Source organism: Pseudogymnoascus verrucosus, assembly GCF_001662655.1.
Source record: "Pseudogymnoascus verrucosus strain UAMH 10579 unplaced genomic scaffold scaffold_3, whole genome shotgun sequence".
Taxonomy (NCBI): domain Eukaryota; kingdom Fungi; phylum Ascomycota; class Leotiomycetes; order Thelebolales; family Thelebolaceae; genus Pseudogymnoascus; species Pseudogymnoascus verrucosus.
Genome location: NW_017263654.1, coordinates 797,130 through 820,172, shown reverse-complemented (window position 1 = coordinate 820,172; position 23,043 = coordinate 797,130). Strand labels below are relative to the sequence as shown.

Here is a 23,043-nt window from a genome sequence, read left to right as displayed (position 1 = left end):
AAACCACCCTCTCCTAAATCCCTCCCCTAAATCCCTCCCCTAAATCCCTCGCCTTCCCTATCCCTTCCCCCTCCCCTCTCCTCTCCCCTAGAAGTTTAAAAAATACAAAAAATAAATTAGACCCCACGAGACGCAGCAAGAACAATAGCGCGCAGCATTGTCATTCCCCCGCGTCCCAAAATACACCCCATTCAAACGCCAATTCCGTCCCAGCGATGGCGTAAAAAGCACTGTCGCCGCCCGAGCCCCCGCTCCTTTCTGTCTAATAATGGGTATATGGAGTGGGCTCGGGATGTAGTTCATGAGGGTAAACGCCTGTCGTGGTGTATGCGTGGGTATCTCTGTGATGATGATGATGCGTGTGAATAAAAAAAAGGTCAGGTAAATGGACCGGATCGTACCCCGTCCTGCCCCGTCCCGCCGCTGTTGTGGAGACAGGGGGTGAGGGGAGGGAGGGGGGTTGATAGGTCGTGTGAGAAGTGAATGCAGTGCGATGCGCAGGTTGAACTGCGCTGTGCTGCGGAAACAAATGAAAAATAGCTGTTGAACCAACCCCCCATCTCATCATAAGGAGTAGCACCCACACCCCCTCTCGAGCAACGACCATACACAGCGGGTCAGATGCAGGATCAGGGTTATGGGCACTCCATCCCCATGATGAGATCTCTCAGTTAGCAAATAAGCCGGGCGAACTAAGCGCTTCGTGTCCACCAACGCCGTCCTAGACCCCGCTGCTGGACCTCGCGACGCGCGGCACCGTCTACGATGACCGCGTCCGCGGCGGCGTTCGTAGTGGTGGTGGAGCTGCCGCTGCTGAGGACCTTGGCGGGTTCGTTCCCGAAGAAGCGAAGCAACAGCGTCATCGTGATAGCAGCAATGATACTCCCACAAAGAATCCCAATCATGGCCAAATTACTCCCCCTAAAGCGATGCGGCCCCTTCACCGCATCAGCCGGCCACCCAGTGTACAACGCATACGTCGTGGTAATACTGCCCAGATTCCCCAGGCCGCTCACCAGCGCGGAGGCGGCAGCGACGCCAACCTCCCCATGGCGTGCTTGGAAGATCTCGGAGGTCCATGTCATGGTGATGGGGACGGTAGGGCCGAGACCGGCGCCGACGAGGAGGAGGCCGACGTAGCGGGCCCAGGGGCGGGAGGAGGGGGCGAAGGTGGTGGTGAGGAGACCGGCGATTTGGACGAGGACGGCGGTGATGAAGAAGTGGGGGCGGAGACGGTGGAAGCGGTCCGAGAGGGGGGTTACGAGGAGGATTGCTATGAGGTCCATCTGTTTTGTTTGTTAGCTTAATGGTGGGGAGGGGGTGGTAGCATGGACGTACGATCCAGATGGGAGCGAAGAGCAAGCTGACGGTGATGGATGAGAAACCAGGGTCGATGCCGGCGATGATGACGGAGCCGTAAAGTTGTGTCCCAATTCCCACGCCAACAACTCCAAAATACATAATCACCAGCGGCCATAACCTCCAATCCGCCAGGACGCGGAGCAGATCCCTCGCCGTCCATGGACGCACGTGATACACCCTTCCCAGATCCCGATAATGGATTTCGGCGTCCTCGCCCGTCAGTATGGGCTTCGGACTCGGTAGCCAGCGGAGCAGTCCCTTTTTCTCCGGCGCGGTCTGGCCGGGGATCAGGGGACGCTCGGGGAGCCACCAGAGCAGCGCGATGCCGAGGGCGGCGCCGAGGACGCCGTAGACGAGGAACATCCATTGGAACCCGACCAGGCCGTGGAGGCCGTCCATTTTCTGGAAACCAGCGGAAACAAGGCCCACAACGGCGGCGGAGAGTTGGGCAGCGGAGAAGTAGTAGCCGATACGCTTTCCAGTGCGGGAGGGCGGGTAGAAGAGGGTGAGGTAATACGCCATCCCAGGCCACATACCGGCCGTCACAACACCGAGGAGGAAGCGGAGGAGGAAGAGCGACCATGCTGCTTTGATGGCAGCGAAGCAGGCGCCGATGACGCCGACGGCGAAGACGATGCGGGCCATCCAGACGCGGGGGCTGAGGCGGGACATGATGAGGTTGGAGGGGAGGTCGAAGATGACGTAGGAGACGTAGAAGAGGGCGAGGCCGAGGGAGACTTGTTTGGCGGTTAGGTGGAGGATGGAGGCTAGGTCGTGGTGCACGGAGGCGTTCATGGTTTGGGAGAGGCCGACGTTGGAGCGGATGGCGGAGCAGAGGAAGTAGAGGATCCAGAATGCTGGGGAGGGGAGTTAGTGAGGGTGCTGGGGGTAGGGGAAGTGGTAAGGGGAAGGGCGGGTGATGGAAGGGTTGATGGGGAGAGTGAGGCTCACGAGGAATAATCCTGCGGTCGATTTTTCTAGTAGATGGTTAGTCGTGCATTCTATGGATATGAGTCTGCGGTCACGTACCTGTAGACAGCCTCGACCTTCGCGACTTCGACATCTTCTTGGATAGCAGCTTCCGTGTCTCCCACCACAGCTCTACCACCATCAACAGCCTTAAAATCCTGCTTAGAATCTCCGAGGTCAGACACCGTATCACCGCGGTCCACCATCTTGTCGTCGTCTGCCATCTCGACTGGGTAGCAATGGGAGCGCGTGCTAACAGTCTCGAGGGTTGTTGACGAGAGTCTAGTCTTGCTAGCTAAAGTACCGCACAAATCCTACAGATCCTCTTGCACGTAGAGATCCCTTCTACTGTCTTCTACTCTCAACTGGAAAATAGGGATGGCAATGATAGGACGAGCAATATAAAATATAAAATATAATTTGGAGGGGGAAGTGAGGGCGGGCCAGACCACCCGCCCCGCTTAATTTTTTTGTTGGACGGCTGGACATGCATGGGGAGCTCCGATGTACGGTGGAGTGGGGGTTGGATCGGCTCATGCTCGGAGGAGATGTAGAGCTTGTTTATGATATATCTAGTTATATATCTGTTAAAGGGATTTTTTTAGATTTAATTCAATTTATACTAATTAATCGCTTCTCGTGAGGATATTTCTGATATTGGTTGTTGTCCATCATCTATTTCACGTGACTAGTTGAGAGCTTGGCATATTTTGGTAGTTCGGTACCATGGTACTTGGCAGACGTCAGAGTTTAAATTATGCATCACGTGACCTAAAATCAACCTAAAATCAATATTACGGGAAAGGGAACCAGGGTGCTAGGTGGACTGCGGACCAACTGACTCCCTAAAGCTGACGCTGACGAGACGGTGAGGGATGATATGTTAATTATACTGTATAATCAAGCCGGAGCCGGTCTATCTAACGCCTGACTGTGCGGCAAGACCACTTTCCTCATAGGTAGTCATAGTCACGTGTTTCTGAAGTATTCTGTGGTCCGTAGACTTGTGGAGAAGCGGGGAGACCAAAGGGCTGGGAAGTTGATTTTACGATCATGCACGAAGGATTATCGGATTGACGGATAGATGGGTCAACGGTTTTTTTTTCTTCAGTACCGAAGTGCCGTAAAAGTACAGTCAGTACTGTAAGTTATGCTTATATGTTAGTTATAGGATGCTTATAGCCGTAATAGCATTGCTTTTAGATACGGCGTTCATTCTATAAAATATTCTCAACAGCAGCGACTACTTTGTATCTAGAGGCTATACTCCGTATATATACCGTAGTACATCCACCTATAATTCATTTATCCTATGTATACTAATTACCATACTACTGCTATACTACCACTATACTACCACTATACTAACACTATACTAACACTATACTACTACCCTCCTATAAGCCCTATGGCTGCGAACTCCGCCGATCACGCTATTCCCACCACTCTGGTTGTCAGAAAGTATCTCTACTACCATGTATACTACTATAAGATACTTCTACTAACTTCCTTAACTTCCCTAAACTTCCCTAACTTTCCACTAAGGATACTTTACTGCGAACTCCGTGCTCTTCTGCCGTGCTTACTGCTATAAAATACTTCTACTAACTTCCTTAACTTCCATAACTTCCCTAACTTTCCACTAAAGACCCTTCACTACTCTACTGCCGTGCTTACTACTTACTATAAAGTACTAATAGGATAAACAACTCCTCTGGTTGGCCGTTCTCCACATCCATCGCGTGTGAATGGACGAACCGTCAACCTATCAGCCGCCAAACCGTCCACCCATTGGTACTTCTGATTATATAGTATCTCTCGCCTAATCTCAAGTACCGCTTTCCACCTCCACCCAGCAAAGGCAATACTTGGTCCCCCGATCCCTTTCCCTCAACCCATCACCGTCATCACCGTCCCCCCCACGCATTAACCACACGGTTTCGTTGTACTCGAGTACCAATACTCCAATACACCATACACACCATAGCTTTAGCAATCAACGCCGCCGCCCTTTCACCTATTGAGTAATCAATCCAACCGATAACAGCATCATTTCCCTAGCCGCGCTTATACTATACTTCATTTCATCCAGACAATCTATCCTCACAGAAACCCTTCGACCACTTCTACAACTTCGAACACCTCCCACCACTACCTCATATAGCCAGACCAGCTCCCCCGCGCCGCCAAAAAAACGCCCGCGAGGCTCCTACACTCAACACTGCGCTGTGGTTCATCATGGTGCGTTCGCGATCGTGACATTCGCCTTGAACGGTCACACTGCTGCGTCTGCGACTGCGACTTGACTTGACTTGGTTCTACGATCGGACTATACGTCCCCACGCCACGCGCAGCGCCGGTCTGAGACATTGACACGACGGAGACGGGTGGGATAGAAAGAGAAGGACACCAAGATGGAGAATATACATGGGGTGGATGTGTCGTGGTTGCATAATACAAATAGTAGAGGTATGTTGTTGTGTGTCCTGTTCTTTTGTGGTGGTGTGGTGGGGGGTGTGGTCTTGAGGGTAGTAGGCATGGTTTGGGGGGCTGAAGCTGAAGCCACGGGGAGAGCTGGTCCTGAGGACATGCCTCAAAGACCACCGATAAGGCTGGGGGTGCTGAGTTGTGCTATCAAGTGAGGCAAGATTCAAAGAGCTGTAGCTGCAAACTCCATTCAGAGCGCTGAAACCAGAGGCACCCCACGGATTGACGGAACTAAACACACTTCAGACCACAGCTAACATCTCCCTCTATCCAGAAAGCACCCGCTCCACACGATCAGAACGATCAACCTCCCTCATATCCGACGTAGCGCGCCGCTCATCCCCAGCCCCCAAAACAAACGGCACCACAACCACAACCACCACCTCCGCACCGCGCGAAACCCCTCCCTCAACCCCCCGCCAGATCCCCCAACGCGCCGGGCCCCCCGCGCGCACAATCCCAGAGAGAGTAGGCTCTCCCTCGAGCCTGCCCGGAAAATCGCCCCTCCAGGGCCCAACCGGCATCCGTCGTAACTCCTGGCTTTCCAGCATCTCCTCCAAGTTCTCCTCCTCGCCCTCCAGCGCCCAGCCCGCTGCCGCAGCTGCAGCTGGTAGCGAACAGACACCGCGCTCGCCTGTCGCTCCGCTATCAAGCACACCTGAAGAAGAGGAGCCGCGCCCGCCTGTGCAGACGGCGCCGCGGAATGCGGTACTCCCGCATGGACAGAGGGCGGGGGATGGCAATGCGCCGTACACTCCTGTCCCGCCCAAGTCGACGCATCCGAATTTCCTGACTAGTGCGCTGAGGCGGCTGTCGTCGGGGGGGCAGCTTGCGTCGTCGGGATCGCCTAGGGGGAATGGCGGGATCTGCGAGAGGAGGATACTTAATGTTGATATGGGGAGGGAGAGGTGCTGTATGCCAGAGCTGGATCAGGCGAAGTTGAGGAGGGTGGCGTTTTGTGTGGATGTGGAGATTGCGAGTCGCCCAAGGTATAATGATGAGGAGCCTGTGGAGAAGGCGGTGGATAAGTCGAGGAAGAAGAAGTTGGGGGAGAAAGGGGAGGGGGAGGCGCTGAAGCATGCTACTGAGGTTAAGGAGCAGAAAGAGAAGGATGGGGTGGTACATGTATCTGGGGAGCAGGTGGGGAAGGAACCGGCTAAGGAAGGTACAGAACCAGCGACGAACGGCGTAGCGCCTGCCTCAGGGGAGAAAACGATGACGCGCAAGAAGGAGAAAAAGAAGAAGAGCGACGAGGAGCGCAAGGCCCGCAAGGAGAAGAAGCGCAAGCTCGCCGAGGAAAGCGGGACTATCCCCGTCGAGCTCGTTAGAGGTGACAGCGATAGCTCCGCCTCTGGCGCGTCTGCAACAGCGCCTATACCACGCTCGTCATCCTCGCCTACCACGGACCCAGTCCGTATCTACCGCCGCTGCTGCCAGCTCCGTGAGACTCCCATCTTAAAGAAGATTACTGAGCAGCTTGCCCTCCCATCCAACACGACCGACAAACCCGGGGTCGTTACGCGCCTAGATCTGACGGACTGCTGGCTTCAGCTCGCCGATCTAGCCACTCTGGGTGACTATCTAGCCGTCGTCCCTATTAAGGAGCTCATTATGGAGAATTGTGGCCTCACCGATGAAGGCGTACGCATCATCCTCGCCGGTCTCCTAGCCGTCAGCTCTCCCGACCAGGTGAAGCCACGCCGGTCTCCATTAGGAGGCCACCATGGCGCTACTGCAACGGTCCCGCGCCACGGCGCTGTGCAGCGCGTCACTCTCAAGAACAACCCCAAGATCGGGCGCGATGGGTGGAGACATATTAGTTTATTTGTTAATATGTCGCGCTCGCTGCGGAACCTGGACGTCTCGATGATTCCATTCCCGCAGGCTGCGTCGCCAAAGTCCACGGAGCATGCGTCACCTGTTATTGGTGGTTTTTCTGGTGCAGCTCCAGCGACACCCGCAAGGACCGGCACTCCAGCGACAGCAACAGCAACGGCAGCAGCCACAGATCCAGCAGCGATATTATCAAAAGCTCTCGGCACGCGCCTCGCAGGCGCCGAACTCGAGCTCCTCAACATGGCCGAGACAGGCCTAATAGCCCCCCAAATTGGCCTCATTGTCGACGGCGCCATCCAAACAAGTCTCCGCCGTCTCGGGCTCGCCGGCAACAACCTCGACGCCGAAGGCATGGCGCACGTAGCGCGCTATCTCGAAGCCGGGAAATGCGAAGGCCTCGACCTAGGCGGTAACCAGCTCTGCGACCTCCTCGACCCACTCGTCGACTCCATCTCCCCCTCTCACCCCCTCTTCGCCCTCTCCCTTGCCAACTGCGGTCTCACCCCCGACCAGCTCGCATACCTCTTCCCCGCGCTCGTACGGCTCAGCAATTTTCGCTTCATAGATCTAAGCCACAACGCCGCGCTCTTCGCCACCAAACCCTCCGCCGTGCACCTACTGCGCAAGTACCTCCCCCTCCTGCAGTCGCTAAAACGCATCCACCTCTCGTCCTGCGCCATGTCCCCCGAACAAGCCATCGCCCTCGCGGAGATCTTCCCCGATTCCCCAGGGCTGGCACACGTCAACCTCCTCGGGAACCCGGAACTCACCGCCCTCGCTACGGCAGGGGAAGAGGGACAACAAGAGGAAGCGTGCGCGCTGTACGCTTCCCTTATGGCTGCGGTTCGCGTATCGAGGAGTCTGATATGCATCGATATCGACCTCCCCTCCGCGGCGTCGAGCGAAGTCGTCAAGGCCCTCGCGAAACAGGTCGTCGCTTACTCGTTGCGCAATATGGAGCGTGGCCCTGTGGCGGAGATAACGCAGGATCCGTCTGCGCCGCCCCCTGCTGGCGAGACGCAGCGCGATGAGGTCGCGGTCCCGGATGTGCTGGCGCATTTGGTGGGGTACCAGTATAATTCTAACGCAGATGATGCGGATGACGATGCTGATGCTGCGTTCCATGGTGTTGATGGGGAGGGCGCGGGGGCGCCGGATGAGGATTACGTTATTGGTGGCACTGGCGTTGTCAAGGCGCTCGGGATCTGCTTGAAGAATCGGTCGGGGGATTCGAGAAGGGCTAGTATTGATAGGGATCGTATGAGGTCGTCTGTTGATTTGCGCAGGGGTGATGATGGTGCGGCGGCGGGTGGTGCAAATGGGGCGGGGAGGGCGAGGGATATGTCGAAGAATCTGTTAGGGAGTGCGAGGAGAATCAGAGCAAGGTTGCAGCCGGCGCTGTTGAAGGAGGCGAAGGAGTCTGGGGGGTTGAATTATCGTGAGTTTTATCCCTTTTCCGCGGTTTATTATACCATGCAGTTTATCCATGACTAACACACAACCCAGACAAACTCCTCTTCCTCGACCAAACCCTCTCCCGCATGATCACCCGCTTCGAAAACGAATACCCCGACACACGCCTCCCCCCTTCCCCACCCCTCACCACTGCCCTCCCCACCACCTTCCACACCCCCTCCGCCCCCGCGCCCGCCAGCGCCTCAGCAGGGGACTACGCGTACCCCGATGAAACGGCTCTGTCGGATGAGGACATCGATGCTGTTCCTGAAGAGGGCCGGACGAGCCGCCCGATATTGTCGAGACATAATTCGGATGTTTCGCTTGCGTCGAAGGCACTGTCGCAGGAGGAGGGGAGGATGTTAAGGTTTGGTGCTAAGTTTGGGGGGGAGGAGGAGGGGGAGGGGGATGAGGAGGGACTTGGGGGGGTGGAGAGGGGAGAGCTGGTTGCTGCTGTTGAGGCGGAGGCGGAGAGGGTGAGGGTTAGGGAGGCTGGTGGGGATGTTTAGTCAACCTCTGCTTCGTCGCCACATCCCTCCCTCCGCGGTGTGCACACTGCGTGTTGGTAGATTTGAACTGTTCCGTTTTGTCTCGCGCTGTACATTTTTTGGAACCTTGTTTGCTGGAGGTTCTGTCTTTCTGCGCGGGGTTTTTATGGAGAATAGGGGGGTTTATTTGATTGGAGGGCTCGGGCATTTTCTTGGGGGGCGCTGGAGGCGCCTTTTTTTTATTTGTGATTTCATGGTGCTGGTGATGGAAGAGTGGGGGGTGTCATAGATAGTGTTGGACTTAGGTGGATGGGATGAGAGGAGAGGAGGATGAGATAGTTATTGAAGATGATAACCTGTAACTTCCTTCACATCGCCCGTTCTATGTCTTGGGTATTCTATCCCCCGGGAAATAGAATCAGTAAATATAAGTCAAGAAGCCACTTTCCGAACAAGCCATGGGAAATATTCCACTGGACGGAACAGTAACCCCATAAATAGCCACTGAATCAACAATCGAAATGAGAAACCTGTGGGTGTTAAAGGTCAACTCAAAGTCTAGCGCCAGGCGGTCGGTGCAGACCGTTATTATCAGCTGCATTCCAAAGGATATGCCGCTCGCAGATGGAGTGAAGGCTACGATAGTCTTGTCACTGCCCCTCTCCCACTGTCATTATTCAGTTGTCGCCCTTTTCTCACCACCAACGAAGCTTCCCACCATCGCTAGGCTGCCACGGCCAACCACAGTCGCCCATCCGCACCCCGGATCAAACCACCTGCTTTACCTTGTATATTTCTCCGTTGGAGACAATCGATAGCTTAACAGCGATCTTGTCATGTGGCTGAAGCACATTTGCAGCTTTAGATTGTTGAATGGCCCTCGTTCGTCTTGGTCAGTGTATTGATCTCCGATTTAGGGAGTGAATCTTTTTTTTGGGGGGGGTTGGTTCTTATTCTCTGATCCCGGAGCCTCGTTATCGTTCATAATGTTGACAACCTCACGATTGTGCTTCGTCTCGCCCATTCACCTGGCACGCGTCTACTGTTGATCCCTTTATTTGCACATATGGATATTACTACCATTACCCCGCTTTCTCACATATGCCGACTTTGGATTGAGTTCATGGATCTATGTATAATTGCTCTAGAAATGTATCAGTGCGAACTTCTTTGCGCAAAAAAGTAACTATAATCCAAGGATAGAGGAGGGGGGAAGAGGTTGGGTGGCTATTGGTGCGTGATTTTCTTCCAAAAGAGATGAATAATTTTGCAGAGTCTAAACCCGTTGGTGGACAGAATCACTAACAAGGGGCCTCCTCCAACCGTGCACCTCACTTCGCTCCTCTAAGATTTTCTCTTTCTTTCTTACATATCAGGAAATCAACTGGAGTTGTATTGATGTCACCGTTCCCCGGTTCTGGATCCAAAGCGAATTCTAAATTTGATTGTCGATCTGTTCCCAAACCAACTCTATCGCTGTCGCACCCACTGCCATTCCCATTTTCACATCACCGACAGAGATTCTTCCCGCCGTCAGGACTTCTTCTCACCAACAGGGCTTCTTGCCACCAGCGGGACTCGATGTGCTCGCTGAACCCCTAGAATTGTCGAAGCTTGTCGATTGGGTAGCCGTGGGATGGCGAACAGATGCTTCGCTCATACCCCATATCTGGCGAGTGCGCGCGAGCGACTCCTGGTTAGCCTCGTTAAGACGCTCGAATCCTGGCAGGCGTGTGCGTGTAGGTGAATTCGGCAAACCACCACCGCCGATGCGATCTGCGCAGAGAAGGTTTTGTTTGGGGTTGTCGATCATATCTCAAAAGGCCAACGATGGTGTCAACTATAATTAGCACATGCCATGTGAACCTCGATCTTGGCCATCTCGCAGAATACAACCAAGGAAGGGAAGTCAATTGTCAATCAGGACCTCAGCTGCCATGATAGTTTCCCCATGCCTGTGAATTCTTCTTCGCTTCGGTCCTCTCCCTCTCGTTTGCGTTGGTGAGAAAACGTGTCGACATCTTAGACCACTTTTTCTTTGGCTCCTCAATCCTGTCTATTTTTGTCTCGAGCAAGAATATCTACAATAGCTTTAGAATATAAAAAAATTTGGTCACAGAAGACTTCCCTGCTTTCATTATTGCTAAACCTCTTACTACCTAAAAGGGTGAAGCAGGGGTGTCGGTGGGGTGAGCAGGGTGATAAGGGTGTGGCGCAAACCAAGCTTTCGTGCCAATTTCGCGTAAGCGTAGCTTCTAAGAATAGGTTGTTTAACGTTTATACAGGAACAAAAAAATGGCTATGACGTTTATCACTTTAATACTTGCCAATTAGATTCCAAGTCCTGTTAAGTCGGGTTTAAATGGGTGGGGTGGGAGTGAGGAAGGATGCGGAGGGATGCTGAATGACGCGGAAGGATGCATGCTAAAAAGTTTAAATGGGTAGGGTGGGGATTGGGAAGGATGCTGAGGAATACTGAATGATGTCGAAAAAATATACGCTAAAAGACGTTAATGATGTTGAAGGATTCTAATTGATGTTGCAGGATGCTAAATGATGCTGAAGGATTCAAAGCGATGCCATAGGATGAACAGGGCGACCCATGTGCTGGAACGGGTATGCAGATCGTATCGGTACTGCGCACGATCGACGCTACTACTCTCTCCAAGATCTAGCAAGATCTTGAAAGGATCTTGAAAGGAGCCTCCTCTGGGCAACTCTACCCCTTAGGATCTGTACTAGCCTGGCGCAATCGGATTTATTTGGAATGAGGGATATGATGTTGCAGCATCTTGAAAGCTGATGAACAGCTATAAATATGGACATAGTGCCCTCTATATTCTTCAATAAATCCAGGTCATCAACAAGCCAACACATCAATATCTACAATTAAATCGATAGTCTTTCGCATTCTTCCAACCAATCTTCACCACTTCGCAACATATTCCACGTTAAGAATCATAATCCTTCGACCAATCACCTCTAAACATCCAAAATGGTTTCTTTCACGTATGCCTCCGCAAATATGCTCTCTCCAAGAATTTGACTGATAGAGAATAGCCAAATCGCCGCAGTAGCCACAGCCTTCGCCAGCATGAGCAACGCCTTGGCCGTCCAGCGCGACTCATCCGTCGTCAAAGATCGCAACGCAGGCACAGGCACAGCATGCTGTGTTGGTGGTACCGGCTGTAACTCAGTCTCTGGAACAGCCCCTACCGGACAGACGTGGGAATACTGTTGGTATTCTGGAAATGAAAAGTTCACAGCCGCTGAAAAAGACATGACCACATGTCTCACTGGATTGCACACCAGCCAAAATTCAGCATGCATTAGTGGCGAGGGGTCTCCATGTGCCAACGGAAACAGTTTGCTCCAGGCCGCTCAGAACACTATGCTGTGGGGAAACCATCAGCTCAGTGAAGACGACAGGCTTGCCATTGTGGATGCAGCTATTGCCGCCTCAGAGAACGGCGATTTTTCATACAGTCTGAATCCTGATGCTGGTGACCATCTTACCTTTACTCACACAGCTGAGAACGGGTCGGGAATCAATGGGATTGAAATGTATGGCAATGACTTCAAATGCTAGTCGGGCCTATAGGCTCTAATACCGGTTTGCCTGGTGTTGCTATATCACTGCATGGAGCATATTTGTATGGTTAAATGAATAGGATGGCACATAATTTAATTATTTGCAACTAGAAAATCAGATCAAACTACTCACTACTATGTCCATCCCCGTGCCCGTTATCTCGTATAAATTCCACAATAGATACTCTAGAACCACTATAGCATTAGCCGTTAGAACTTGAATGGCTCTAATATATCATTACTCCCCCAACATGGTCGACTCGCGCCCCTCTTCATAAATACAAAGCTTATTATTTAATGTGGCAGATTCTTTGAAGATTGCTATGCTCGTTGGATTTTTTGGGGTTATGTTCGCTAGATCTGCCTCGTGCGCAGCATCTCTAGTTAAATAAGTATCTACAAGAATGTAGGATAAATTTATCGCTGGGCACTTCGACAGTGTCGTTGCCGCAATGCCAGATGAACTTTATCATGAATATAACAACATCAAGGAAATGTGTTATCTTGAAGAATTCATAACCAAGGTTTCTATGTATTAAATCAGTGATGTTCTTCGTATCCATGCTGTTTCCGTTGTTGCTCGCCGGATTGTACTGTGAGATGCAAAAGTAAGCCATACTTGGATAACAAGCCCAATAGAACATGAGACTTCCAGAGAAATGCTCCTCCATGCCATGGAAGCGAAAGTGATACGCAACGAATGGGAATGTATAAACCAGTGCGAGAGCAAAGAAGGCATATGAAATCCATCTATGGAAGATCTGAAGCCATTCGTGTGTATATATATAGTGTGATGGTATATGGCAACATATCTATATATATCTACGCTTACGCTAAGATGGATTGAAAATGGTCCTTCCAAAAATGATGATGCTGCACCAGTGCTCACAATGATACTATAGCTTCGAATCTTTCGCCGCAAGGTCCCGCAGAGCCTTTCTAAGGATCTTCCCGGACTATGGAATCGTTAGCATGCAGTCCCACCTATCATTCTCGAGCGCAAAACTTACCGGATTCTTAGGTATTTCATCCACAAACACGACACCTCCAGTGAGCCACTTATACCTGGTGGTCTGCTTCTCGACGAACTCGGCGATCTCCCTCTTCGTCGCTGTCATCCCCGGCTTGAGCGCAACATATGCCCTCGGGCACTCTTCACCCTGGACAATAACACCCACCACACCCACATCGCCCACCTTAGGGTTCTCCAGTATCAGTCCCTCCAGCTCCGCCGGCGCAACCTGGAACCCCTTGACCTTAATCAGCTCCTTCAACCGATCAACGATAAACCAGCGGCCATTCTCAACCCTCGCCATATCACCGGTCTTTAGCCACCCGTCACTCATCGTGCCCGCCGTGGCGGTTGGGTTGCGCCAGTAGCCTTTCATGATGTTGGGACCGCGGACCCAGATCTCACCTGTCGAATCGGGATGAACGGGGACGTCGATGCCAGTCTTAGGGTCGACGAGGCGGGCAGAGAGGCCGGAGACGAGGGAGCCAACGGAAGCGTCGGTAGAGAGCAAGGCAGGGTTCATTCCCGTGGCTATAACCGTGGTTTCTGTCATGCCATAACCTTGCTATGGGGTTGTTAGTCTGTTAATGGGAGAGGTAAGTTGCACGCGAGCGTCTCACCTTGATGTTCAGATTGCCACCCCATAGGGTCTCGGCCTCACGGGCGAGAGAGGAGCTTAGTGGCGCACCGCCGCAGGAGACGTAATTGACGCTGCTGAGGTCTGCTTTCTTAGCCGCGGGGTGTTTGGCAAGAGCAGTGACGACGGGCGGCACGATCAGGAGCTCGGTGACGCGGTGGGTTGAGATGTGTCCCAGGAACTCGAGGAAGTCGAATTTGGGCATGATGTAGATTGGAATTCCGCGCTTGGGCCCAATAGAGCTGTACAGCACCTGTCCAAATGCGTGGTAAAGACTACAAGGTAATTAGTATATGTCGAATACAGTCTGTAAACTTGATTGGGGATCATACGGTAGCATGCAGAGGCCTCTCGCAACCTTTAAATTCTTCTCGTAGTCAGGATCTTCCTTCATGAGGCTGATCATCTGGGTGCTAGTGGCCATGTAGTTATAATGTGTGATCTCGACGCCCTTTGCAACCCCAGTCGTGCCGGAAGAGTAGTTGATGACACAGGTCGTATTCTTGGGTTCCTTCGGATGCGCCCACTGGAACTGGGCACCCTCCAAGTTGCTCGCTACGATCGCATCCCAATATTTCACGCCAAGACGAGATGCGCCTCCTCCCTGGTAGATTTCGTCGTCAAATATAAAAATGTTATCTATGCTGAACCCCGCAGTTCCGGCGGCGTCGAGTGCCACCTCCAAACTCGCCCCAGAAGACACCATGAACCGAGCCTGTGAATCCTTCAATTGATGCGCCAGCTCGCGGGCCACATATGTAGGGTTCGCTCCTGTAAATATACCGCCGGCCATCATGATGCCCATGAATATAACGGGGTAGAAGAGCGCATTGCCGGAGTAAACCAGCACGCGGTCACCTGGTTGCAGGCCAGCCTTTTGCAGACCAGCAGCTACACGTTTTGACCATTGCCTCCACGATGCCAGCGTCAGGTAATGGGTATCAGGGCGTGTGGCATCAAGGAATGCGACCTTGTGGGGGATTGGGTCAGATACCGACCCGAATACCCATTCGTGCAGCGATGGGGATTCGATTGGGGCCAACGCGGATGCAGATTCGTAAATCATTTTGAGCAAGAGGGCTAGGTGGTATTCGAATAGCGGACTATAGCATACAAAGGCAGAAAAATGGCGTTTATGTAGAATAGAGGGTTAACAACGTTGGGAGAAGTTAGCGATGATCAGTTGTATTCTTATATCCGCACTCGCATAGTCCTATGCACGTACGCATATGGATCCAAGGTTCCTACCAATTAGCTAGGTAGATACAGTAAGTCAATAGCTACTAGTGCTTAAAATGTCAGCCTCGCGCAGATAGGAGCCAATTCTAACAGAATCATTTAACCAGAATCAGATATATAGTCGGGCTTGGTAAGAGCTGTTTACCGTGGTCACCCTCGGCACAAATTAGATTGCGGGGAAAACGTGTGGGGTAATCCCCGTACCCGCTTTATATGGCTGCTTCCCCCTGTGGTTGGCGGAAACTATGGTTAGTTGCCGAGAGGCTGAATATCACACGAAATGCTGAGTGTTGCTGCAAGGCCCTTCAGTACTACAAAACAGCCAGATATAAACTTGGTCGCGATCCCCGTGTCATCAAGCGGTTTACTTACCGAGATCCAGCTTATGGGAAGGAACGATGGATCGTTCCTTCCCATAAGCATCACTCATATATCACGTGACACCTTTTTTATATCCTGCTCACGTGATACTGGAGCTTCCAGAGCTAGTTTGGGAATAGCGTTTAACTCCCGATACCGAAACATCCAACGTCGCAACCTCACATAGGTAAGAACAGAGTACGGCGCCCTCTAATATCAGATCTCAGTTGCGATTGGTTGCTACTGGCCTCCAAAATGTAGTAGGGAGCGCTCTAGAGATGACATGTAGCTTGGGAGCCAAGCTGCCTCAGCGTAGATTGTCTCGTGTCCGTTTTGACTTCGATGCAGCTCTCATCACGCCCAGGCTCCCAGCGACCAAAACGGCAACATCTCGAAGGTATTTCTACATCGGGGACTTTTTGCGAACCTAGACAGCTTGGCATCATGCGTTTCTGCAAAGAATGCGCCGAATAGAGCTGTGCTGGTCCAGTTGCAGGTTTGATATCCTGCCAGGCTGCTCGAAACGAGGCCCGAGCTTGTGTGAACTAGGAGCCGGCGTTTGTGATCTACTTGGTGGCGCCGGGGCACCTTGCGGAGATCTGTGCATCTCGGGGCCCTATCCGTGGGGCGCTCGCGGGGAGTTTTGCAAAACATGGTGCCTTGTTGGGGGGGGGTTGTCGACAGGTCGGAAGACCGGGACAGTGATATCCCACGCAGAATTTCAAAGCATCTAGATGCCCGGATCTCTCTGTACTGGCGTAGAGATATTATGATACGCGCAGAGATACGTGCATGGGCGTCCCTTCGTTCTCTTCTCGTCATCTTCTGGGCCTTCGGCACTTCTAAATCCAATTGCTGTCAAACTATGGCGGAGCCTTGAGCCTTGGCCTGTCTGGGCCTCTTCGGGCCTATCCGAGACGTGTAGAGCCTCACATTACGAGCATTGGCGCCCGCGCTTATGGAGAATAAAGTCCCTGAACGGTGCAACTGGTAGGAATTTTGTTGCCGCCTATCCCTTTCAGGCTGTGGAGGAGGCTGTGCAGTTGGAGAAACATGATTAGAAACGGTAAGGAGTTGAGTCTGAGAACAGATAGCTTCGGAGAGAGCCCTCTGGGTCGTACTTCAGGACACTTCATTGGATAATTATGCTGTCACAAAAACACTGCTTGCGGTCGGCCTGTTTCCGCACAGCGCGTGGTGATCGAAACACCTGTAAGTGCCGGTTTTCTAGCCTGGGATTGTATCAGTGCAGAATGCGATTGGCCCATATATGTGACAGGCTATTCACGGCCGGCGCTATGTATCCATTGCCCTGTAGCAAGGAACAATTTTATATTCTCCATGACTTTCAACGTGTCCGTGGATAGATAAAAGGGAGGAGAATCCCCTCACAATGTTTGTTCTCCATCAGCTCCACAGCCGCTTCTCTCTGTCTTCACCACCCTTTCAGTACTCTATTCACTTCTCAAGCGCCGGTCGCATAAATTTTCTGCTTCAATCTATTAAAACTTTTTATTACATTTCACTTTCACAAAAGCAAATATGCAGATTACTTCAGTCATCGTCCTGGCCGCTTTCGCCATTCCAACTGTTTACGGCCATGGAGTTATCACCGAGGTTCAAGGCGCTAATGGTGTCGTCATGCCAGGCATTACAGGTGAGAATATTAGCGCTCATACTCCAAACGACCCATTTAACAAGTCATAGTAATCGACGGCACTCCTCGTGACTGCTCCAGCGCAGGCTGCGGCGCGCAGGCTGATACGGCCATCACCCGCAAGAACGAGCTTGGGACCAGCAAGGCCTCGGCACTTGGTCGCACCTCAGGTGGCGGACCGGTCGATGCCGCTGCCGCCGTCGCCAACTTCATGGGTGGAGCCAAGAACATCGCGGCTCGCGACGCCCACATGTCCAAGCGCGTCGATTTCTCTAGTTTCTTCGGTGGTGGCGGCGCCGGTGCTGGTGCTGGTGCCGGCGGTGGAGCTGCTGGGGGTGCAACCGGCACTGGCGTCAAGACCGTGAAGGGCACATCGGAATCCGGCGTTGCGGCAGCAGCTGGGTCGGGCGCCGAGTCCGGTCTCCCCACCACCGCCGACGATGGAACTCTCACGATGACCTTTCACCAAGTGAACCAGGATGGTGCGGGCCCTCTCACTGCCGCCGTTGACGGAACCTCCGGCGGCACCGACCCTGCGGCCTTCAAGAGCGCGCAGGTAGTCCAGAACGTGCCCGGTGCCATCGCAGGTCTCAGCACGGCAACAAGCACCGACTTCCCCGTCAAGATCCAGATGCCGGCCGGCATGGTGTGCTCCGCGACGGTGGCAGGTGTAAACAACGTATGTATCGCAAAGCTTCAGAACTCAGCGCTGGCTGGGCCATTTGGCGGCTCGGTGGCGTTCACGCAGAGCTCGGCGGCGAAGAAGCGCGCGGTCGAGTTCAACTTCCGCGCGCGCCGGTTTGCGCGCGCTCTTAGGGATTAGGTGGTCATAGGGTCTGGAAGGGTGGGACGGCTGAGGGAGCCTAGAGTGGAGATGCTGTGTATGAGATGATGATGGGGGGTTGGTGTTGGTGCTGTTGGATTTTTGTTTGGCGCTTGGCGCTTGCCCGTCGTCTGCGGCGCGGATTCGGGATACACTCCTTATAGATGACGTTACGGAATAGATTTCTGTATTACCAGATTAGTACATAGATATGAATTTTTTATTTTCTCCAGAAATTAACAATTTGTTGGGGGCCGCTGCATGTTGATCTACTTGGGGATTCTTGCATCGGGGGGGAAAGTATACAATTGGCGACTTGTCACAGCCAACCCAAGACGCCTTGCATGAGCGTGACCGACATTGGACCTCTTCTTCACCGAAAGTTTGAAAGGTTCAGCCTCTCTCTAGCCAACGCAAGCCTCGTGCCTCAGCCCCGGATAGAGAAGGTACGACCTGTCGCATAACCCGCCAGTGCAGCCCATGGATGCCTTGTCGACTTAAGCGCCGCTAACGACGCAGGCAACAGCCACGTCAGTTGTGTGGAGTACTAATGCAGTTGGAAGTCCCAATTCGAGTTTATGTCAATCGAATTAACTTTGGGGTTTGCTTCGGACTAGATCCGCTTTGGTTGTGAAGTTGTTGGGAGTGTAGTCCAACTCGGTGGGCGGACGTCTCGCATGACCAGGTGCATTTGTTGGAGTCATACTTGAAGGCCAGTCTGGGAGAGATTTTCATCGAACAACACGCCTTGGCTAAGGTGTAACCATTTCCATTATTAACGAGGCTGCCTATGAAATATCCGTGGGCCAGCTTCCACTCACAATGCCTCCCGCGCTTGACGGCCTCCCCAACGAGATCATCTCCTCCATCTTCGACCACCTCCATGGTGACCAGGCGACCCTCGCAGCCCTATGCCGTGTCTCGCGCTATTTTGGCTCTGTTGCAACGCCCTCCCTCTACCGCATTATCCAGCAGCATGAGGACGCGCCACACGACCCACGACGTACCCCGCTACTGTTGCGGACACTCCTACACAGCCCAGCGCTGGGGAGTCTGATAATCGAGGTGCAGCTCAAGTTACCAGGCCAAGAACGCGAGGATGTCAGTTGCTTTTCTGAAGAAGAGTGGGTGCTGGTGAGGAGTCTGGTTGCCAGATTGTACAAGACGGGATTGTTTACAGAGGAGTTATTTGCAAAGAACATCCTACATACTACAGACCGACGTGACGGTGCCGGCTCAGAGGAGACTTGGAATAATAACGTGCGCGAGGGTCAATGGGATGCCGTCTTCTCCCTTATGCTGTACTGCTGTTCCGGCTTGGAAAAGCTCCGGGGTTTCCAATGGGACCGTTGGAATGGAATTGGGCCTACATATCCCGGTTTCTACTTTTTCACGTTTTTTATGAGCGGCGTAGCTCTCAGTAAAGCTCCAGGACGCGTTCACCCCCAAATGCCCGGCCCCGTACCAATCCTCCCACACTATCGTCATGCGCACCTCTCGCTCGAGACCAAAAGCCCAGGCCGGCCCATCCTACTACAGTCGCTCACACCTTTCCTTTACTCATCAGTTATCGAACTCGTCGGAGTCGATCCAAAGATTGAGGCTGGCGGTACTGAGCGCCATAGACTCTGGGGAAATTTGCAGTTTTTCTTCAAAAGGCTTGTGATAAAACAGAGTATGGTGTCAGCGGATACGTTGCGGTACCTACTGGATTCCTGCGAGGTGCTTGAGGAATTTATACTTGAGTACGGGATTGGAGATAAGAAATACCATATGTTCGGAAACATGGGGATGATGGTATATAATAAAGGGCCTTTGCCTAAGAGTTTGCTGAGGTCAAAGAAGACATTGACTAGGTTAGAACTGGCTCGAGGATTTAATACCTTATATTACCAGAACTACAGCCATATCGACCAGACGCTGGGATCTCTGAAGGACTTTGAATCACTCACCCATTTGACCGTCAAGTTGGAGCTTTTGATCTGGGATGGGAAGCCTATCAAACACTCGAGCCTATGCGATATCATGCCTAGGTCCCTTGGGTTCCTTTCGATAGCTACGGAGGATATCCTAGCTTCGGCCGATTTGCGATTGTTCATAGACACGGTGTCGAGAAAAGAGACGTCACTTCTGCGGAACATGCAGCACTTTGAAGAGTTGGTGTTGAAAAAAGAGGGCTGCGTTCCGAACCTGCGGCATCTCGTCCTTGACGGGATACAGCGGGAGACGGCAGATAGCAGCTCTCTGACAATCTTGAAACGGGCATGTGCAACCTATAATGTTCAGCTTTCCATTGTTCTTCACCACGGATATTATATTGCGCCAGGCGAGCCGGCAATGAGCAGTGAACGGGTGAGCTTCTAGATATTTATGATTCTGCGTACAAAATCCAAATCACCGTTCCAAAGACATATAAGGTACCAATTATGGACGTACACCGTTGATATAATATGAAAGCATACAAAGAGGGATATCACTGGCTGATATATGCACTTGCCTTCTCAGATATTAATTTTGTCATGATTTGTGTTTAAAGCTGCCAGTCGGAGAATATCGTCCAAATTGCACATTCTGCCCGTTTGCTTCTGTCCTTAGCTGCAAGCACATCTGTACCGAAATAGATATACAACATTTCACGGACATTTGAGAGTCAAGTTAATTGGTTGTTTCTTGTTGTTGGTGGACTCGTGCTACCAACGAAGCCTGGTCCTGCATGGGCGGCCTCCTGCAGGCGCTGTTTGTCCCGCACGGCTGTCTGTTGGGGGTGAAAACAACTTAACTTGACATGTTCCCCGTATCTCAGAATACCCCGATGAATTTTCCCATAGCCGTGGCGTTTTCTTTGTTCTTCCTCAATGTTTAAGCAAACCCTAGTGCAGCCACGCGCGCTTAGTAGTTGACACCATCAAGGCTACCTATAGTACCTGTTGTTTACCTTTCTTCTCTGTTCGCCTACCTTTCTTCCTCTACATTTCCATGCTTTGCTGCACGTGGTGCAGGGATATCCACCACAAAGAGAAGTGAAAGAAAGGGTCTTCCAATGTACTGAACCATGATCTCTCAGGTTGTTTACCGTTGCCTTTGGGCAATGGTATTGATAGCTTCGTGGGCAGCTGCGGGTGTTATCACATCTCCCGCAGTATTGCCAAGAGCAACACCAACAGGCTCCGCTCTTATAGACTCCCTTCATGAGTGTGATGGGAAGCATATCTGTAAGTTCTAAATATTGTTTGGTGTGTTCAAGCTGACATTGAAAGTCTGGTGTCCACAGGCATCTGGGACTTGTTATACTGGGGCCGACGGCTACATCGGATGCTGCTCTACGTATGCACCTATCTTTGCACATTATATTAATATATTCTAACCTTTCCACAGGACCTCATGTGCAGCGCGAACTACTTGCATTCCCTATGATTCCAAGGGTTCCCAGAAATGTGATCCAAATTCAGGTGGTTGCTGGAGCTGGTACGGTAACCCCAGTCCCCCAGTTCCTGTTGGTAGTAGCTGCTACGAAATAGACTTGTTTACGGCAGATACTTTAAATTGGCTTCCAAAATAGTACCCAGTGCTAACAAGACATAGCTCAGACTCCAATCTTCCAGCATGCGTTACGGTCACGAATGTCGTGGCGAAACAGCACATATTCTATTGCAGCTTCACAGAAGCCGTATACACATCCTCCTACGAGAACCTGGTCACCATTGGCTCCATGGCGCTTCCTCCTGGTGGTGCCACCATGACCACGGGATCAAAGACTGCCCAAACCTCGGAGTCCACCATGGGCCCAGTCTCGCCGACCGCTACCATCCCCACTTCCAACCTCTCGTCTCAACCCCGATCAGAGCTCTCTGCTGGCTCCATTGTAGGCATCGTTATTGGTGTAATCTGTGCCCTCGCAATTATGGCCATCATTGCTTACCTCCGCTACCGCCGCTACTGCAAGCGCCGCGACCAAATCCAGCGTGTCATTGACGCGAGCTGTGGCCCAAGAAACGGCGATAGGTCACAGAAACAACCCGTCCATCCTTCTCCTATCAATGACGGTCCAGATACCCCGCAGCCGACGTACACAGACCCTGACTCACCAGGTTATGTCGCGAGGTCGATTGCAAATGATCCAGAAGATTACTTCTCGCCCATCGAGGTTATCAAGCGAGTGAATACCGCAGAAGCACTGGCGAATCTGGAGAATAGAAACAAGGGCTTATTTGAAATGGGAGCAGATGCGGAACATTCTGTGGATCGAACGATTGGAAGAGCGGAGATAGGATTTGGGAGTGGTGATGCTGCCGCGGGGATCTGGAAGACTATTGCCGCTCAGTCAGGAAATACAAGTGCGGAAGGGAGGAACAGATACGGGCCACCAGAATTGGAATCCACGTCCACAAGGGAAAGAGAGGATGGACTTAATATACAAAAGGTTGCACCGCCGTCGAGGCAGCCTTGCGGGGCACCATACCCGCCTGATGAGGAGCTGGTCCAGCATAATCAGCGAGCTTTCAGTGCCAATAGTATCGGTACCAGTGTACCAGATGCGAATGGAATCAGCCCCGCCCTCACAAGTATTACGTTTGACGCCAGCGCCGTCGTCAGCCCTCTTCTTTCTAACGGGACGTTCTCGACCACGCCACTGATGGGTCTGAATCCGAAGCCATCCGTGGGTGAGCTGAATCCAAGGGCAACAGTCGAGGGTCCGCTAAACTGGCCAATCCTAGCAGCAAACCGAAACTCGAGCAAGTTGACGAGTGCGACTGGATGGGAGTCGAAGTATCTGAGTCCCGAGATGGCGATTTCAAACGGGTTTTCAGCTGGGGAGGTGGCGGAGGATGCTAATATGGCTCCAGAGAATCGCGATTCTGGCCCCTCTGATGCCGCCTTTATTATGCCGTTGAGAACATCGAGGTAAATTGTTGAAATGATACCAAGGGCAGATAAAGCATCAGCCGTAGAATAGTGTATGGAACTCCAAATAATAGCTTATGAATGCAATACATTAAGATCCTACTTACCACAGTAGCTTAATAAATTAGTCGACGGCAATCTTATATGATCGAATAACTCCACCATAGCATGTATTCCTTATGGCACTCTCCATCCAGCTCCATGGGAAGGTGTGTAGTTTCCTGT

The 23,043-nt window shown here is 52.1% G+C and overlaps 7 protein-coding genes across 7 annotated transcripts; 5 read left to right on the top strand and 2 right to left on the bottom strand.

Annotated features, from left to right (window-relative positions):
- Positions 1-75: 75 nt before the first annotated feature.
- On the bottom strand, positions 76-2,751 carry VE01_01299 (uncharacterized protein). Its single transcript, XM_018270824.2, has 4 exons — positions 2,392-2,751; positions 2,314-2,339; positions 1,339-2,219; positions 76-1,286 (listed from the first exon to the last, which is right to left on the bottom strand). Exons 1-4 carry the CDS (start codon positions 2,553-2,555, stop codon positions 693-695), a joined length of 1,665 nt encoding a protein of 554 aa, XP_018134571.1. The 5' UTR covers positions 2,556-2,751; the 3' UTR covers positions 76-692.
- A 1,227-nt stretch (positions 2,752-3,978) lies between these two features.
- VE01_01298 (uncharacterized protein) lies at positions 3,979-9,159 on the top strand. The gene is made up of 3 exons (XM_018270823.2): positions 3,979-4,800; positions 5,093-8,092; positions 8,161-9,159. Exons 1-3 carry the CDS (start codon positions 4,746-4,748, stop codon positions 8,616-8,618), a joined length of 3,513 nt encoding a protein of 1,170 aa, XP_018134572.1. The 5' UTR covers positions 3,979-4,745; the 3' UTR covers positions 8,619-9,159.
- A 2,299-nt stretch (positions 9,160-11,458) lies between these two features.
- On the top strand, positions 11,459-12,271 carry VE01_01297 (uncharacterized protein). The gene is made up of 2 exons (XM_018270822.2): positions 11,459-11,606; positions 11,658-12,271. The coding sequence occupies exons 1-2, from the start codon at positions 11,593-11,595 to the stop codon at positions 12,184-12,186; spliced, it is 543 nt and encodes a 180-aa protein (XP_018134577.1). The 5' UTR covers positions 11,459-11,592; the 3' UTR covers positions 12,187-12,271.
- A 769-nt stretch (positions 12,272-13,040) lies between these two features.
- On the bottom strand, positions 13,041-15,209 carry VE01_01296 (uncharacterized protein). Its single transcript, XM_018270821.2, has 4 exons — positions 14,170-15,209; positions 13,821-14,112; positions 13,199-13,765; positions 13,041-13,144 (listed from the first exon to the last, which is right to left on the bottom strand). The coding sequence occupies exons 1-4, from the start codon at positions 14,901-14,903 to the stop codon at positions 13,085-13,087; spliced, it is 1,653 nt and encodes a 550-aa protein (XP_018134578.1). The 5' UTR covers positions 14,904-15,209; the 3' UTR covers positions 13,041-13,084.
- Positions 15,210-15,613: 404 nt separating this feature from the next.
- VE01_01295 (uncharacterized protein) lies at positions 15,614-17,916 on the top strand (the record flags this gene model as incomplete). Its single annotated transcript, XM_018270820.2, has 2 exons — positions 15,614-17,093; positions 17,144-17,916. The coding sequence occupies exons 1-2, from the start codon at positions 16,979-16,981 to the stop codon at positions 17,914-17,916; spliced, it is 888 nt and encodes a 295-aa protein (XP_018134579.1). The 5' UTR covers positions 15,614-16,978.
- VE01_01294 (uncharacterized protein) lies at positions 17,798-20,557 on the top strand. Its single transcript, XM_018270819.2, has 2 exons — positions 17,798-18,362; positions 18,443-20,557. Exon 2 carries the CDS (start codon positions 18,739-18,741, stop codon positions 20,278-20,280), a length of 1,542 nt encoding a protein of 513 aa, XP_018134580.1. The 5' UTR covers positions 17,798-18,362; positions 18,443-18,738; the 3' UTR covers positions 20,281-20,557.
- VE01_01293 (uncharacterized protein) lies at positions 20,543-22,918 on the top strand. The gene is made up of 4 exons (XM_059463345.1): positions 20,543-21,128; positions 21,174-21,240; positions 21,292-21,381; positions 21,499-22,918. Exons 1-4 carry the CDS (start codon positions 20,969-20,971, stop codon positions 22,820-22,822), a joined length of 1,641 nt encoding a protein of 546 aa, XP_059320066.1. The 5' UTR covers positions 20,543-20,968; the 3' UTR covers positions 22,823-22,918.
- Positions 22,919-23,043: the final 125 nt, after the last annotated feature.